This window comes from Siphateles boraxobius, unplaced genomic scaffold, assembly GCF_051911475.1.
Source record: "Siphateles boraxobius isolate OS27281-9 unplaced genomic scaffold, OSU_SipBor_1 104, whole genome shotgun sequence".
Classification (NCBI taxonomy): domain Eukaryota; kingdom Metazoa; phylum Chordata; class Actinopteri; order Cypriniformes; family Leuciscidae; genus Siphateles; species Siphateles boraxobius.
In genome coordinates this window covers 2,276,026-2,295,863 of record NW_027508705.1, presented here as the reverse complement: position 1 = coordinate 2,295,863, position 19,838 = coordinate 2,276,026, and the positions used below count along the sequence as shown (strand labels likewise).

At 37.3% G+C, this 19,838-nt stretch overlaps 1 protein-coding gene across 2 annotated transcripts in view; it reads right to left on the bottom strand.

The window, feature by feature from the left end:
• ppp2r5d (protein phosphatase 2, regulatory subunit B', delta) overlaps positions 1–18,814 on the bottom strand; it is a 64,161-nt gene extending 45,347 nt beyond the window's left edge. The window contains exons 1-3 of one of the 2 annotated variants that reach the window (XM_077247011.1): positions 18,654–18,814; positions 17,793–17,876; positions 12,640–12,811 (exon numbers count right to left, since the gene is read on the bottom strand). In XM_077247011.1, coding sequence (XP_077103126.1) covers positions 12,640–12,811; positions 17,793–17,876; positions 18,654–18,680 — 283 coding nt within the window. In that variant the 5' untranslated portion in view covers positions 18,681–18,814. The remainder of the gene's footprint in view (positions 1–12,639; positions 12,812–17,792; positions 17,877–18,653) is intronic. The other variant, XM_077247010.1, reaches the window with a different exon arrangement.
• Between the last annotated feature and the right edge of the window lie 1,024 nt (positions 18,815–19,838).

Genomic DNA, 19,838 nt, shown 5'->3' with positions numbered 1-19,838 from the left:
GCGCAGTGTTTCTACTGCCTGCACATCTGTATGGTACACTGAGATCATGCTGCTGCAGGCAACCACCGCGTGATGCACAATGTTCTTCACAAAACTGTGAAAATATATGCAAGCACTCATTCGAAAGCCTGTTCAAATATGTAATCTTGAATTTTACGTAATCCACTTATGTTGAAAAAAGAGACCAGAGATAACCAAGAAAGGATCTACTTGCGCACAGTGCCACAATGCAAGCACAAATCAATTATACATGTATGCATGGTGTCGTCTACATTCTGTCTCTTCCTGTATCAACTTTCCAACAGTCCATTCCAATCATTAAGTCTTTCATTCTAATTCATAATGAATAGTACTTCTGCCTACATGCCTATTCAAAACACTAGTAACCTACAAATGACACAGAACAGAGCTGCAGCTTGCCATTTAGTCCGTGGTAATTATTGCATAATGAGCTGTGGATTTCCTTGAGTCCTGCAGATGGAAAACAGGGCTGAGCACTGGAAGAAAAGCCCTTATGAATGTGGGATTACTAGACCTCCGGCAGGAACAGAAGTTGCCTACTGCTAGAATCACAATTCTCTTACTATACTTTTTTTCAGGCTGGGCAACTATAACAATAATTTCTGTGAATAATATTTGCTAGAGATTGGCATGGTGTTTTTTCAGTTAGGCTAATAGCTGGTATGATTTGCATTGAGAGATGATTTTATGGAAAGTACCCCATGCCAATCTCTAGGTATGGTGAAGGGAATGTGATGGTGTGGGGCTTTTTTATTTCCAAAGGCCAAGGGAACTTTATCAGGACGCATAGTATCCTGGATCCATGAAATAACTGGCTTTGAAAAATAAAAATTTGCCTGGCTCTATGGGAATTTAACATAGGGGTGTCCTGACTTATGCAACCTGTATTTTAAGGAAGAACATTTATTTATTTATATAAGATACATTATTCATTCACAAAGAAAATTGGTGTCCTTAAAGGTTGGATTTTTCCTCATTTTTTAAATTAAGGCATTAAGATCAATTTCCAAAAGATGATTTTTTATTCCTCTTTTTAGGTGTGTTCACTAATGCTAGGCACTGTATATCGTGGTTATTTTTTTTCAATATACATAACAGCATTTGTCACTGACTGATGTTAGGTGCGCAGTCGTCAGAAAGAGCAGAACACAATTGGCTACTTTCGTGATGACGTACACCACAGACCGTATTACGCTGATCTCCATAGTTTTAGCTACAAAATGAGCGGCCCTGACCGCAATACAAATGTGACTGAACGAGTCTCCACAAGTGAGGAGAAAGCAGACAAAATAGTTGATAAGAGAGGAAAGACTATTCCAGTGGTATGGAAGTGGTTCGGGTATCTGAGATCTAAACTTCAGGTTTCAGCGTGCCGGAGAGTGGTGCCGACTAGCAGCGGGAATACATCAAACCTGTTCCACCATCTGAAGCAGTTCCACCCGATAGAAGCAGCACAAACAAAACTTTAACCGGCACAAACGAAGCACAAACAAGACTTTTTTTGCGTGAATTGGAGCATGTGGGGATGCCGAATGACCTCAGAATGACCAATACATATGAGTTTAATATCTAGGAAACCAAAACTTCACGCAGTGATTGACAGGCGGGAGGGGGCGTGAACGTCTGGAATGCATTTTCAATTTGCACATTGAATTTTGCTACATTCATTGCGGGACATTTCATTAAAAAAATGCAAAATCGCAAGTGTCTTAACTGTGATTGTAAATGCAATTAAGAAAAATAACATTTAAATTATCATTTTGCTATAGTTTTTGCTTGAACATGTTAAACATATCTAATCATTTCTGTAATATATTTTTATTTTGCAACTTATAAAGCGTTAAAATATGTATTCAATTTACATATAAAGTGTTAAAATATGTATTCAATTTACATATTAAAACTAGTGTATGAAATGGCAAATGTAAATTATGTAATTTAATTTTAATTTTGCACCAAACATTGCACAAATCAAATGTAATGGCAAATGTAAATTTAAAAACAGAAATGCATTGCCATTTTACATATTGCATTTCAAATTGAATATTGCTACCCATATGCTTACATAGTCTTGTAGCAGGTATTGAGAAGAGAATATTATTGTTATGATGGGTTATTTCATTGGTTCATGTAGTTTGTTATGGTGCAGTACCGAAAGACTCCAACAGGTTTCATAGACTTGGCAAATTCATTTTTCAGAAGATTGTAGGTACAGACATTTGTTGTGGGCGTTCTTGGCAGTTTTTCTGAGGCTTTTATATTGTTCATATCGATATCGGAATTATATCGTATCGACCGAAATTAAAAAATATATCGTGATATAAAATTTGGCCATATCGTCCAGCCTCAAGTTCAACCTAGTTTTCATTATCGGTAAAATTCACTTTTGGTCGACCTCTAAAAATTACAAGAACTTTAGTTTTAAAAAAAGAGAGGAAACAAACAGGGTGCATTTATGTAATCTGAGAGTTTTTATTTTTTCTTCTAAAAAGTGTAATGATTGTTTCCCCACACTTGCAGCAATGACAGCAATTAACAGACTTCATATTGTGTCTTTTTGTTTTTGCATTATAAACACTTAGAAGACCTCATCACATGGTCAAAACATTTATTTTAAACAAACAGATTACTCTAATGGCACAAGAAATCTAAATGTCTTTAGCCAACATGAAACAGATGAACTAGGTCAATAAGTACAAACAATATTCAAAAATAGCAACAAACGTCTCCTGAGGCATTTCCATAGCAAGATTATAATGTGACTATTGTGGACTATTGGCAATCCACAGAAAACACCCAGCGCTTTTGAAGAGCACATGCAATAACCTCAAGGCTCCTAAACAGATGACAAGAAAGAGGGGTTTAAAGCATTGTGCATGGTTCTCAGGGCAAACGGATTAAAATAGTCTATTAAAATGATAAGTGGTCACATCGTTGTGTGCTGTGATGATCGTACTCTCTCACAAAACCTAGAGAAGATATTAATGCTAACTTTTGCCCTCTTGTCCCACACAACTAAGCCAATCTATATCCTTGCACATGCTCTATAAGTGCACCTGCAGTAACCACTACACAGGACAGACATCAAGCCCCGAAACACAAACAAGATTCGGAGCTGCATTCAGTGTTTGGGGTCATACGAGATTGTTTTCATATAGCCCAGGCTAATCATTCAAATTACGGCCCAATGACCTGCATGTGCCGGGAAACCAAACAGGACTGACTGAACGGCCTTTAGTCAGGGCACAAGGTCAGGAGGTGAAGCTCCTATTTCACATTTGATACTGCCAGGCTTGACAATAAGGACTGGCCGATGGCCTGGGGCAATCATGATAGATGCTCGGGACAGATGATGAACGGTCACTGTCCTGATCGGGCCAGTGCTGCATCGCCACGAAAGTTGATCAATTACACTTTAATAGGGCCCTAAAATTTCCGCGATCACGGAATTGGCCAATTTATACGGGATCTAGTGTTAACGTGGAATTTTACATATTTTGAATGAAATTCTGATTTAGTGTGAGAGAAGAACGCATGTCTGGAGAAAATGTAGACCGGGGGAAGAAAATCTGGGCGACACAACCCCTCCCGTCATTTCAGCTCCAATGACGGCATCAAAACAATGAAAGCATGGCGAAGCGGCTCTCCACGGCTCTGCTTTCATCGGCGAAAAAGTTAAGAAACTCGACGCTAAGGCCTCAGTACCGAGCCGAGCAGTTCGACCATTTTTAGCACAACCATACAGTCATAAGACTGAGAATTCACGTTCACAGGCAAATCACTGACCCTAGAGCAGGACATCTTTACCTCAGTGTTTTTCAGTCACACTAGACCACAGCCAGACCAACAGGGATTTTTATTATAATTTTTTTTTATACATTCTATTTGAAAAGTACACTATTTTAGAGCACAAAAAGTTGGGATTAATTTTACAATAGCTTCAAATGTTGTGCATCCTATCAGAGTCACAACATTTGAAGCTATTGTAAAATTAATACACTGAACTCTGGTGTATTATCATAGTGCTGCCAACCTGCTACCATTTTATAAAAGGAACAAAGCAAACATGGCTGTATGTTACAGTAAATTTACCGCTTTAACAAATACTGTTATACCATGGTCTGTTAGATTGGCTGGAAGGTGTGCAACGAAACCGTTTAATGCACAGGTAGTTCTATGTCAATTGAATCACAGTTCTATATTAATGCGCTGTTTTCATTGAAGCACAAAAATGCATATATGTCACTCCCACACAGAGCGGAGATCACGCTGCGCACACACAGAAACATTTAGGAGCACAGAAACTTATCAATGCTGCCCCACGACTTTAAGTAATAAAATAGCATTGCTACTGAATCGCTTCATTATATTTCTCAGCAACGAGAGGGTTACATCGCTATTTTGAAGTAATCAAACTCACAGCTTCATAGTTAATAGAGAGAGAGAAACGCTGAACAGATGCAGATATGAATCTCTCTTCCTCTCTCTCTCTCTCTCTCTCTCTCTATTCGCTTCGCATCGGTCTGTTCTTTGCCTCCACGTCATGCATTAAAATCATTTAATGCACAGCTAGCCCTGGATTATCCATTACTTAAACCACATTTTACTAAATGCAAAAACAAATTTTAGAACGCTCTGTCTCAAAAATGCACTAACTACATATTGAATATTACCCTAATGCATTAATAATCAAATAACCTATTATATTTTAAAAGGTATGCAGCTGAAATAAAGGATTTGAAATGCAGTTTCCACTGCACACCAAAACTGGAATTAGCATGAGATTAATACTGTGCATTACATATTTCCTCAAGCAATATCTTAGTACAAGTAATTGTATGTTTAAAATCTTCAGCCGTCAGAATGATGGTTCAGTGACAGTGTTGTATGCCTCACACAATGCGCAGTGTTTCTACTGCCTGCACATCTGTATGGTACACTGAGATCATGCTGCTGCAGGCAACCACCGCGTGATGCACAATGTTCTTCACAAAACTGTGAAAATATATGCAAGCACTCATTCGAAAGCCTGTTCAAATATGTAATCTTGAATTTTACGTAATCCACTTATGTTGAAAAAAGAGACCAGAGATAACCAAGAAAGGATCTACTTGCGCACAGTGCCACAATGCAAGCACAAATCAATTATACATGTATGCATGGTGTCGTCTACATTCTGTCTCTTCCTGTATCAACTTTCCAACAGTCCATTCCAATCATTAAGTCTTTCATTCTAATTCATAATGAATAGTACTTCTGCCTACATGCCTATTCAAAACACTAGTAACCTAAACAGTACCGGTACTTCAAGTATAGTCAACACTATAATTAAAAACAAAATTTCATTATGAAATTAAATTAAGAAAAACGTAAAATGCACTGGTACACACAAGATTTTTGCCATCCAAACTGGCATCATGGCAGATACTGAAGTAAAATCACTCTCTTTAAAGGAATTCCTAGACAAACACTGAGCTAGTTTGGCTTAGTTCTCACACAAAGACAGGAAAAGGGAGATCTCCATGCTTCCTCTGTTTGTTTGCCATGTGTACATCCAGGGACAGTGCCAGACCACCAGAATCAGTGTTGCCTCGGCCAGAAACAAACACACAGACATTGTTCTGATGCGTATGTTTGGCACCCCGTATAGAAAGGTGAAGACGTGTATTGGTCAAGGCTCCACAAGAATGCTCATGACGCATTATTTGCCCCGAGTATTTTAAGATACAGCGTGGTTAAACGAGACCATTGTTGTAGCGTGTAGATGCACAACTCCAAAACTAAAACACATTACAACAATGTAATGTAATTACTTTTACCACAAGAGAAAACATTTAGAACCAGACTGGTATTTCACATTATAGTAATAATAACAACTGTAAAGAGCAAGAGCATAATTTATAAAAAAGTAAATAAAAAATAAATGACTACTGTACATACAGACCGGCCACTTTAATAGGTACACTTTGCTAGTACTGTGTTGGACCCCCTTTTACTTTCATATCTGCTGTAATTCTTTATGGCACAGATTCAACAAGGTGCAGGAAACATTCCTCAAAGATTTTGCTCCATATTGTCCTGATCGCATCACACAGTTGCTGCAGATTTGTCCGTGCACATCCATGATGTGAATCTCCCGTTCCTCCACATCCCAAAGCTGCTCTAGTGGATTGAGATCTGGTGACTGTGGAGCCGTTTGAGTAAAGTGAACATGTTCAAGAAACCAGCTTGAGATGATTTGAGCTTTGTGACATGGAGCGTTATCCTGCTGGAAGTGGCCATCAGAAGATGATCCACTGTGATCATAAATAAATGGACATGGTCAGCAACAATACTCAGGTGTGCTGTGGTGTTTAAACGAAGCTCAATGGGTACTAAGAGCCACAAAGTGTGCCAAGAAAATACCATTAAACCATTACACCACAAGCAGCCTGAACCGCTGATACAAGGCCGGATGGATTCATGCTTTCATGTTGTTAACGTCAAAAACTGACCCTACCATCGGAACGTGTTGAGTATCTATTAACAGAAATGCAATATGACATCCATAACTATGTGTTCAGCAGTGTTGTGCAAGTTACTTCCAAACTGTAATACATTATATATTACTTGTTACTGTTATTTAAAAGTAATTCATTACCTTACAATATTACTGTCCCTGAATTGTAATGTGTTACATTACTCCTGTATTACTTTTGAGTTACTTTCACCAAAATAACTATACAGAAGTAGAACTTAACATTCTAAAATGACTAGGGCTGTAACGATATGCGATATGAAACCGAAATCGCGACACTCAGATCCACGAACCTGCAGAATCGCGACACACCCCTTCCAACTCCCAGCGTTATCCATACCGTCCAGATCCAATGCTACCACATCTTTAAATTACTATTAGTATTATTTGAAGTTAACATAACATTATAAAATACGTAGACCTACACCACAAAACTAGTTGATGATAAATTATTTAAAATTTGGGAATTCCAGCTTTATGGACATGACATTTGCAGTCAAAACTTGAAATATAAATTCTCAGAAAATGCATTAATACCAAAATATTGAAATGTCTGTTTATCCATAGGCTCCTCCCAGAAAGGAGTCCAGACATTAGAAAAATATAAGTCTACACATGTGTTTTATATTTAATATTATGGAAATAGACAGTCATGCGTGACAAAAAAAAACTAGCTTTTAGGAGGCAACGATTTTTTGTTTTTTTTGTTTTTTGTAATTCTGTGAATTAAACTGCGCAAATCGGATAAAGAAGGGTTGGCTCTCCACAGAACATAAAATATTTATTTTATTTTATTTTTCGTGTTCTCATTTATGAGGAAAAAACAATGTTACAGACGTGACAGTTCTCCGTTACGGACGCGACCGCTCTGAAGCGGCACTAAAAGACTGCTTTAAAACTTTCACAGACACCTTACACACACAAAGCCTTTCTTTAAAGTGAATTTCGTTTTGTATTAATTGTATCTTAATTTTAATCAATGTTTCATCAACCAATTGCCTGGATTTAAGCGCGTGAACTGGAGCGGGTCTCATAAATGAACCGAAACTCAGCGTATAAGTATAGCCTATTCACGGACCTGAAAAAATATATCTATATTGAAATGTCTACTTGTAAACAGAACAATTCAAAACGAAAGAAAACAGACGGCTCTCTGCTTATGAAATGAAATGTGCATTTCTCTCTGGTGCATTCACTAGGCTACTGCGAAGATCGCGAGTCAGCATCGTCAACTTCATCTTGACCTTATTAATAAACAATTAAAATGTCTCCTTGCTATATTTGACATTCATAATCATTGCTTTTGCCGGTTCTTTTTGACAGCTTTTAGGTGCTTTATCGGCAGCGCCGCCGCCCTTACATGAACGCGTCACCACCGCATCAAAAACATGATTGCGTGATGAAAACATGAAAAATACCACATAAACATAGCCTAACTGTTTAGAAAGAAAACACAGAACGAATAGCCTAATGCTCATACGTCCATCTCGCGAATGTATAGTCTTCTTCATGCCATCTTCACCATTAGCTGCTTTTCCACTGGCGAGCACAGAAGCCGAAATCATACCTCACGGCACTCCTGTAAAAAATAAATCGCTATACAAATATATCAGACGCTGCCATTTAGTCTTTATTTACAGACTTGGACACCACACGCGGCTATTGACTGACCACGAACAGGTAATTTAGCCTACTTGCATTTTTCATTCGTTATTGTCTCCAGGTCTTCCTGTTTTTTTGTTTGTTTTGTTTTTTGTTTGTTTTACAATTAAAACTAAAAGTCTGTTGTAACGCAAGTCTTACTGAACATGTACAGAGTAAAATATTACTGAAAACTGATTAGTAATGCCTTACACTACTGCGTTACAGCAAAAAGTAATATGTTACTGTAATGCATTACTTTTGTAACGAGATACTCCCAACACTGGTGTTCAGTGGTGTGTAAAGAACTTACTTAATGAACCGTAATGTAGGGCTAGGCGATAAATCGATTTTATCGATTAACTCGAATGTGTAGTTTACGCCGATTTTTTTTTGAATGAAAATCTGTTTTCTCTTTAACAACCGCCGACGCTACCCTCTGGGCTCCCGTAGTTCCGACCGGGCTCAGCGCTTGCCAGAGATACACAAACAACATGGCAAATGAGCAAGATCGCGGCAGCAGAAGCAGACCCGCCGAAAACATTTACAAGCTGAATCTGCAGGGCCGCCAACTCTCACCAGTTCACTGTGAGAGACGCAATTCTGTCACTTTTTACACGCTCTCAAAGAGGACACTGACACCGACAGACAAGACAGAGCAGGTTACTATCGATATGAGACAGAATCTCAGCTCTCAGATTCTGTCAATTTTATTACAAAATTCAAACAGTAAACACCGTTTTGGCGCTTGTAAATGTGACGTGAAAGAACTCTGACAGATCTCCGTTCAAGCGCCACGTGAACCGAACATCTGTTACTCTTTACTACCAACTTACCGAGATGTAATAAAATCGATCGCGGAAAGATGTCCATAAAACAGCTGGAGAACAATGTCACGTAACGTTACATTTACCTCAGGATGGCTTTTAATGACCCATAGCACGCATGTTAGTTAGACGCATTATAAAATAAAAACCGCATTATATTTAATTTGAGTTGGGTTTAACCTTTAATAATACCAGCTGACAGGGAGAACAATTAACACATTAACGTATCTACTGTACCTATTTATCCAAAGGAATTTATATTGAATCAAGATCAGAATCAAATCACAAGAATTGAAATTGGGAAATTTGTGTTAAGCCACTCATTTTATTTTATGTTACATTTTCATTGTTTTCAAAGACAGGGTCTGTCCTCTTGTCTTTTTGGCTTACATCAGCTAATACTAGTCACACAGGCAAAGGCAATATATCTTTATAATAATTTAATTGTCTACTTTTAAATTATCTAATTCAAAACGAAAACAAATATTCTCTGTTTATATAATCTGTATGAAAAGTGAGAATGTCAGTCATTCTCATGGCAACTCCTTATCTGCTAATCGCCACGGAGAGTGCGCGCTATTGAACCCCAAATGATGAGGCAATTCATGCAAACCTGTCAACGCCCACGATAAAGTGTATGTAAACCACAAAAGTAGGCTTATGTCTAGGACAGTTATTCATTTGTTGTGGGTTCATCCACATTTTTTTTTTGCACTTTTCAATGCACTTTTTTAGTTACATTCTTTCAGCAGTCAGTTATAGGCCTAACATAGGCTATTCAAGAAGGAGGGCTTCAAAGATGGCCAAATAAAAATTTATTTTTTATTTTACTAATTTATTTATTTTATGTTATATTGTGCTTTGTTTAAATAATATCTGCTGGAAAATTCAGTGTTAAATAAATTTTATTTTTGCAATTAGATTTTTTTCTCTGAAAAGCAAGATAAAATAGTAAACAAGCATATTTTTACTATTTAATTAAATGCAATGGTGAAAAAATTGGCACAAAAAATGGAAAAAATGTGAAACACCGCATTCGGTATTCAGCCTTCAGCCAAGCGTTTCATTATTATTCGGCTTCGACTAAGAATTTTCATTTCGGTGCATCCCTAATATATATATATATATGTGTGTGTGTGTGTATATATATATATATATATATATATATATATATATATACTTTTTGTATTCTAATAAATAAAATAGTTTGGTCTCCTCTCCTTGCAATCCTTCATTATGGAAAATTATAAAATTTAAAAAAATTAAATTTCATTGTGCTTCTAAAGTTTTTAAGTCGAATTTTTCTACTTTGGAGCAAATGTGCTCATTGGGGAAAAAAGGAAGCATGAAGCCCTGCCTGTCATTCATTCACAACTAGGGATGCAACGATACCGCTTTTTCAAAACCGATCCGATCCGATCCCAAAATTCTGAGTATCGGCCGATACCGATACCAATCCGATACCAGCGCAGTTTTTTTTTTTAAATCAAGTAGAATTTCAAAAACTGTGTGTTGAACTGATAATCACTCTTCTGTGAGTTAAACACCATCTACTTAATACAGACAACTTCATTATAAAGAAAAACAACAAATCCAAAAAATATATGATCATAATATATGACAAAAATGCTATTATAAACTAGATTAGTGGATAGTTCAGCAGTAAAATCTAGTCTAGAAATATCACGAGTGCACAATAATTGTATAAAATCTGAAAATTTAGTGAAAAAAAAAACATTTAGTGGGGAACAAATAAGAGACAATAAGTGTAACACTAAATCTTGTAAAACGTTACACATTGCTCTTTATATAGTTGTAAAATACATTCATGAAAAACAAGATAACAAAAATCAAAAAGATATTTTTTTATAGTAGCCTAGGCTATGTAATTTGAGACATGTTTTAAATGTATAGCACAGCTGTTTAATGAGGCAGCAACATATGATAGATAGGACAGAACAAGAAAGGCTATTAATAATCCTTCATTGTGCAAAAGGCTGCAGTACAGTGCGGCACAAAGCGCTTATGCGCATCCCGAGCGCAGAATGATGCGCTTGAAGCAACACGGAGTCACAGCGCGCAGCACGTCGAGTCCGCATTGAAAAGTTCAAAGCACAAAGGAAATACATATTGATGCGTAGAGTATTATACAGTATCTATCTCTATGCAATAGTTTATTGAGCCTTTTCTTTAACAGTTTTAAATATCAGTTACTGTGCGCGTGAAGAACAATGATAGTGCTCTGACTCCAGTGTTGTGATCTAACAGACACACGGTAGAAAGTAACATGATTTAGTTACAGCAATAAAGTCCAGCAATATAAAGTTGTTTTATGCGAAACCATAGACCTTTATCTACAGATCAAGTATAATAATATTGACATTGAATCATCTTGGAGAGAGTTTCATCATGTTGACTATCGTACCCGAACGTGACGCGCTGTTTGATGCTGAATGGAGAATGACTGACAGCCGCAGCAGAGGGAAAAAGTTTACGTGATCTTGAATTTAATGACTTAAATATTAATTTATATCTCACATTATACTACATAAAGGCTTCAGAACACTTATAAGATAGTGCACGAAAACTTTATGGTGCTTTATAATGTTTTTGTGCCTTTTGTGGGTTAACTATAACACAGAATAGTAGACGCACAATATCGGATTTGGATCGACCTCGTCTGACCGATACCCGATCCGGCAAAAATGGCAGTATCGGAGCCGATACCGATGCTGAGTATCGGATCGGTGCATCCCTATTCACAACAGAAGTTTTCAACTACATTTCTACACGTTAACCGGTCAACTTTTTTGGATTACCAAAATGCAGTAACACAATGACGCAGTAAATTATGTATGCAGTCACAAGAGGCGTTTGAAATGGATTTTAAATGACTCTCTCTCAGCTGACCACTTGTGATCAGGTGACCACCTGAAATAGATAAGTTCAGGTGTAAACAACAGTACCTAACATAATGAAAACATCCCATTAGCTGACGACGTAGTGCTGAATAAATTAAACCATAAGCTTTTTAGGTATAATCCACACCAGATTCTAAGAAATGAACTGCAAGTAACAGGCTTAATTAGATTGAAGATTAGAGTGTAACTCTCTAAATTGTGAGCGGTGGCAAGGTTTCACTGTCCTACTTAGAGAGACACTTGCACTGCTGATCCAATTACAGTCTACGAGTTGTCATGTGCTTAAACTCCCTGCGTGGCCAGACAGAAAGGACTCTTCCTGACTTAGACTATGACAGAACAACGTGAAGAGGAGTATAAAAGAGAGAAAGATTAAGATCTAAAGATGAGAAACAATAATCGTCAAGAGTAAAAGATCTCCATATAAATTCCAAAATGCATTACCAAATTTGCAGGAATAAAATACTTTCGATATGACTTGAGTCTGCAAATAAACAATTCAAGTCGCACTTCAAAAATAGCTCCATTTGGCACAATAATAGACTTAAAAATAATTCCGGGGTCATGCAAGGCTGCCCTCTAACAGTTAACACAATTAGCACCATTCACTGTGAGATTTACACAACAACAGATCATTTGATCACTTTCAAGAAATCTTCAACAAAGAGAGAAGATCTGTGTTCGGCTATGTTCTGTTTGGAGTGGTTTCTACCTTTGATGGTGGGAAGCTTCTGCAGTTCCCGATTCTTGCTGAGGTTGAATCGTGATGAACTCTGTCGACGCTCCTTCTTTACAATCTGTGGCCCACCTGAGTACTTAATTTTGTTGAGCTGAGTGGGAGGTGGAGTGCTGTTGCTCGGACGCTTGCTAGCTGTCTGCTGGGCCTGGGGAAAAACACAATGTTCAGAATCAAAATGGGCACATTATCCCATTCTATGCAATTTCACCACTTTTGGTCACAGAAGGTCAGACTCCAGTGCCTTCTCATGGAAAACACAATCGAAGAAACAAAATTATGTAACAAATAAGGAAAAAGGCAATCCTGCTAGTCAGAGGCAGGGGAAACACTCATTCTGGAGAGCATGTTATTGGAGAAACATTTGGATACATCCATCAGTGCTAGATGAGTCATCAATATTTTTGGTCTGCTTCCTCGGAAGAGAAAGACTTTGAATTTTAAATGTGTGCATCTTCTAAAAGTGAACGTTGACTTTATGAGTACACTACCATATAAATGGCCTCAAAGATAACACACTTACAACTCTATTTTTATGGGTAACACTTTATTTGACAGTGTCCTAGTTACATGTTACATGTACTTACCATAGTAATAAAAGTAAATTATGCGTAATTACATGCAACTAACCCCTATTCCTACCCTATCCCTATAGTAAGTAAATGTAGTTAATTAATATTACTCAGTACTTAAATATATAATTAAACCGCAACAATGACACCTTAAAATAAAGTGTAACCTTTTAAATTGTGTCTTTAAAACAAGAAAGAACAAATGTTAAGTAACTTCTCTCTTTCCATTTCACTTGATCAACAAGTATTCCTCTATGCCTTGAATTAGTTTTGTTTACACTTTTATATACATATTAAAACGTATTTATCCATATCCGCATTATACGTCATAACTGATTCACCATATTGTTAAAAAGTATCTGCCAAACAATACAAATTTAAGTCAGCTGACTGCGTCACACCTCACTGGAAAGCAACTAACTCGGATGTAATATTGAGCTCCATCTGATTATATTTTCTGGAATAATTGAGAAAAGCAGGGTGAAAATCACTCCCCCATTATGAGAAATGAATTTCAGGCCCTAATTGTAATGAGGAATAGCAACTAATTTGTTTAAAAAGAAAAAAGTTTTGAACAAAAAAGAAATTGGATGCAAATAGGAAAAAGAAAAACAAGAAATGAGAGCAGAAACACAGTCATTAACAATTCAACCTTGGCATTGTTCCTTTTTCTCATATTGGACACATTAATTAGGCAATAACATATATGACCCTGTAAAACAATAAATTAACATTTATTTTGACATCTACAGTGAGTCTCTATTGACTGATGAGGTCTATTTTAGATGTTTAGAGCAGGGGTCACCAAACAAATTTCTCTGGGGGCCACATTATCGTTCCTGACTGTGATGGGGGGGCCGGGGCAGCTATATAACATAGAATTGTATAACCCAGACCAAACTGACCACCAGCAGGCCTCATTGTGTAGTAGAGATTACTAGCCTGGCACAGCCATATTTGTTTATCTTTACTAGTTGTTTGCAAAAGTAGTAATCGAGTCTTTCCATGGGTAGCTAGTAGGTGAGCTACCTTATAGTAAGCTCGGACAGCAGCCTGGTTGACCTGAGTTTGGCGAAGGAATACATTCTGTTGTGCAGCCTTTCATCCTCCGAATCCTGTCTTCTCTTGCTTGCCCTCGCAAGCTAGCATACTCCTTGTGGCGGGTTTCGTGATGAAGACGCCGATTATATTCTTTGAAAACCGCCACACTTTCTTTACATACTGTATAATACAAACTACACTTCCTTAACCTGAACAAAAAATAATCGTTGGTCCACTGTTCTTTGAAAACTCTGCACTCTCTATCAACTTTTCGTTTAACGCTAGCCATTTCGCTGTCCTGAACACTGACAGTTCTCTGTGCGTGCGTTGTTGTCTCTGCGTGATCTCGAGCATGTCGGGTGACGAAAATTCGGCAAATATAGTTCATTTTATAACTAAATATACATTTTTAACTGAAAAAAAAAATCAACAAAATACCAGATGCAGACATGTTATTATTTTCCAAAAAGCAATTAAAAAAAAATAGGCCATGATGACTTTTGGGGATTGCTGGTTCAAGTAGTGGGGGGCAGTCAAAGGGGGGTGGCGGGCCTGATCCGGCCCGCGGGCCTTAGTTTGGTGACCCATGGATTAGAGTAACTGAATGTGGTTTTTATCCATATTTACAATCAATTCTCAGGTCATTATATATATATATATATATACATACACACACACACACACATACAACTATAAACAAGTATTTTCCAATGGCAAAACATTGTATAACACCTATGCAACCCTTGTTGTAACACAAAGCAACGCACCACATCAGTCAACAATCTGCAAGCAAACTGCCTTCCTAACCCATGAAAGTTGAAGTCCACAACTAACCTAACCTACATACCTCCTTATTACCATTTCTAGATTCAGCCTGCATTAAATATTCATGAGTAGCCTGAGCTACCCATCAAATAAATATGTATTTAATGCAAGATGAGCATCACAGAAACCATTTAAACCATAGGTGAGAATTACAGTATTACCAGAGTGGGACTGTCCTTTACGAATGTTGCTTGTCAAGCTGTACGATATGAAGCCAGTGAGATTTTTCTGCAAAAGTCAAGGCAGACTGTGTGACAACAACAGTCTTTAATGACTATGTGAAATAAATATTAGCTAAGGCCTTGTCCACACCAATACGGTTTCTTTTGAAAACGCATATTTTTCTCTCCATTCTAGCCTTTCGTCAACACTGGGATGGTGTTTTTGTCCTGCGAAAAAACGCTTTCCCAAGCTGATAAATTAGAAAACGCTGTTTTCACGTTGTAGTGTGGACCGTGAAAACTGAAGTATTTGAAAACGATGACGAATGTTTAGTCATGTGATGCATATTGAACCTATAGATATGCATGTTTTACCGCTATTATGTTTATGTGCTATTCACTTCCACACAGTTGCTAAAATATGTTACTTTATACTCTCTTAATATCGCAGTCCTGCAAAGATGACAGAAAATTTACTTGCAATTGCTGTCCTGTGGAAAAACATGAGAGCAGTTGCGTTTTAGACCAAAACATATTTAATGACTTAGTGCGATCTGGACACACCAGTGAATGGTGAGATATTTTGCTAAATAAAATGATCAGAAGAATTGCATGAGAACTTTATTATGTCCGTTACATCTGGATCATCTCAGTGAGCTTTTACGCATGTGCTGTGATGTGAATTTAACATTTTTTGACGTTTCAGGTGGATGAGAAAATTTTGGAAAACGCTTGAAAACCCTAGTATGGATGGAGAACATGTTGAAACAAAAACTTTGTTTTCAAATGTATCCGGATTAATGTACATGTAGCCTAAAACAATATTTTTTGACACTGCAATTAAACTTAGCCTCAGATGAAGATCAGGCAAAGGCAATTAATCGGCCACCAGTGAGAATGTCTCACTAAGCTATCCAAGACTGCCAATTATACCCTACAACAAAATAAATATTTCACAATCCTCAAAATTAGTCTCAGGCAGCAAACAAAAAAAACACAAAAAAAAAAACACAGAGTGTGCACACGGCTTTTGATCAGAAGGACATTGATTAAATATCAAAGCTAATCTCTTATTTATAGGAACACAGAATCAATGCTAAACCGCAATGTATTACTGAAGCAGTTCAGATAGCTGTAGAAAATTGCTAAATGAGATGCATGAGACGTTTCCAAAACGAATGTGTGCCCTCATGGAAAAATCCTTTATGCATTGAACGATTTTAATGAAGAAAAAAGCGACACTCGCTGTCCAAGCAACAAGCGGTATGTATGTGTGTGTGTGTGTGTGTGAAACGACTGCCGCTGTGAAACACATGTTGAGGCCTGCCCATAGCATTGCAGAGCTGGCCTCAGTCACAGGGGTTGCATGAGTGAGCCTGACTTAAAATAGACCAAATCAATAAACTTCACCCGCTGCTACGTCACACTCTCGGCCAGTTGATTCTGTCTGTATCACTTTGAACAACAGTGATATATTTCAGTTCTAACAGGGTTTACAGAGACAAGCTATTATGTCAATACAACCACACACTGGGAGGGATACAACTCAATACCTAAATGCATACAAATGTAATTATCTAGCAAATCACTAATGATGCAAACAATATAAAAGATGAAACAACCTTTCCCTCATCACACTAAATGTTTCTTTACTAGAGTCTAAAAAACAAGTCTGATAGCATACAGAGGAATGAGATTTGCAAGAACTGAGTTTGCAAGTCTATTTGCCTTAAACCTTAACATTAACTGTGGAGAACACTAATCAGTCGCCTGAAGAAATAGACTTCTTTTTATGAACATGTAGGCTCATCATGAAGATACATTAATGTAGACAGTATTTAAATCATTGAATTTTTTTTTTTAAATGATGAAATGGCCTACTGATTTGGCGCCTTTTTGGTGCGATTGAATTTTGTGCAATTTTCAGTTGAAGCAATACAGTATCTTGCCGTTTACTTAAGTTGATCTGAAAAATATATTTTAAGCTACTGCTATTAAATTTGACAACATACAGACAGGCCTACAGTCTAGGCTCATTTTAAGAAGGGACTTGCATTGGATGGATGGACTTGCATTGTTTTTATAGAAGAATAAAACACCACATAAAGAGCCACTTCAATCTTCCTGGTTAATAAAGCAGAAATATAAATGGGGGATGTCTGAAAGCAAGGTAAATAGCAAGGGCTTTACCTATCCTCATCATAAAGGTATGCACAGCAAATCTATGCCAGTGACAAGTCAAACGTGCTTTTGGAAAGACGTCTGTATGTAACATACAGAATAAACAGCTGCAAAACCCAAGCAGAATCAACAGAAAGTGCAGAAATTACTTCACATATTACTACACAAAATGTACACTGCTTTGTAGTAATGAAATTAAATTTTAGTGAAAAAGAAAGCCCAGCTACAACACTTAGCAAGCAAATATTTGTGCCAAGACGTCCACTAGGCAGCCCTACAGTCAAACACATTATGAGCAATAGTTGTTGTTTTTTTAGATCTGATTTGTTTTTAATACTGTCATCTTTACCTCTTCTGAATTGTCAGTTCCAGCATCCTTTCCACCAGCGGCATTACTGTTTTTCGTGCTGCTTTTTGCAGATTTGCTTGGTTCCTGTAATGACCACAAAAAGAACCAATAAATTAACATGAGTCATAAATGCAGCTCCTCTTGATTTTGTTCAATCTTAAATCCCATTTTATTATATCTAAAAGGGGATGGTCATCCTGGGCAGGTCATGCTGCAGGGTTGATATGACAGGTGGTGACACCCAAAAGCCCAAACTGAACAACATTCTGAATCAGGCAATGACATACACAGAACATTGACTGCCATTCTGGGAATGATAAAATATTTCAGTTCACACAGGTCCAGCATCATAGACACAGTGACAAACTTGTCCACTCATATATCGACCGTTTATGTAACGATGCCCACAGCCCATCCACAGCCTGTCCACAGAAACATTGACTCATGCAGGAGACATGTTTGCGTGTCCAGCTTACGCTGCAATCTGTCAACTAATACGTCTGTATTCACATATTAACGGCCGATCATAATCTCACTATGGAAAACTGATCTGTAAAACAAACACCGGGTATAACAGGAACCGAAGAGCATTCCCTCAATCAAATATGATTTATATTTTACATACACGTCACGGTGAGCTAAAGAAAACGCTTTCTCCTAATTTAAAAATTCTTGCGAATATGTAACTGTCAATGTTTTGACTTAAGATATTCAGGCACAAATGCGCCCTTTTAGCGGGCTAGCGGGGCCTTCCCTCACAAACAAAAAACAACGCCAGCAAATGCTGCAGAATAATTGTTGTAAATCAAATTCACGTACGCATTAAGTAGACATGTGTTATGATTATAATCTGTACTTTACCTTCTCTTTTTTAGTTTTATTCGGCATTTTGGAAATGTTGTCTTTAGCCGTGCCTCCGTGATAAGGCTTCCCTTGCTCTCGGGCTCTCGCGCACACTGTTACCTCCAGCTCACGCGCCCTCCCTTCACCAGTAACAAGCTGATTGGCCAACAAAGCACGAAACTAGCTAGCAACAGCATAGCGGAATTTTTCTATTGGCCGCTCCTCGAACCAGATGGTCTTGAGGTTCCCGAACGGGGTCCTGGCTGCGACTACAGCTGTTGTTGACTATTTATCTAAAGGTGCAGATTGTCACAAGAGGAATTGATTGTGGGAGGGATGCTTGTGCTGGTGCAATTGACCGTGAACATGTCAGAATAGGGTCTTCCAGGGGGTGTTTTGGTTGTATAGCGCAGAAGTGCTGAACCGCTTAAATATTTTTATTTGTGAATTTTGATGCAGTTGAAGTCATCTGGTTCAACTTGAGAATAATTGTGTCATCAGATAGGCTATACTATATTAAGGGTATTATTTATTGTTTTATTCATTTAAAATCCGTTAACTGCATAGAAGATTCCACTGGAATTTTCTTATTCACACAGCCGGGTAAACTCAATAGTTCACTTCACTAAATAATTTGGGTCTTCTCTAAAGAAATATAACGCACTTTGGCTTAGAACAAACGTTACACATCTTCATCCATTATATAATGGCTTATAGACACGGTTTCAGTTTTTATATTTAAACTAGGCCTACAAAAATATTTGTATATATTCATATATAAAAAAAATTATATATATATAATGCATATTATACATTTAAAATAATTCATATTTTTCATCAAAAATATCCATACAGAAGCATCTAGTGCCATCTATTGTTGATGTAGCCTATTTCTCTATCGATTTCGAAACGACTACACATTCAATTCAGAAAAAAAAACAGAAACACTATTTCATTCACAGGCATTTATTTGAAACAAACACAGAAAACATAATTTTCATTATTTTTGGGGTCCCAAACTCAAGTGATGTAACTGTTAACTTATTTTTCAAATATTACTTTTCGTAAGTGAATAAATAGCTAGTTGATTTAAAAGATAGTTCACAGCCAAAAGGAGGTATTTCCAAACCTGTATGATTTTCCTCTATGGAACACAAAATATATGTTGAAAGCTGGGGTCCACATTGGACTCCATTGACGATC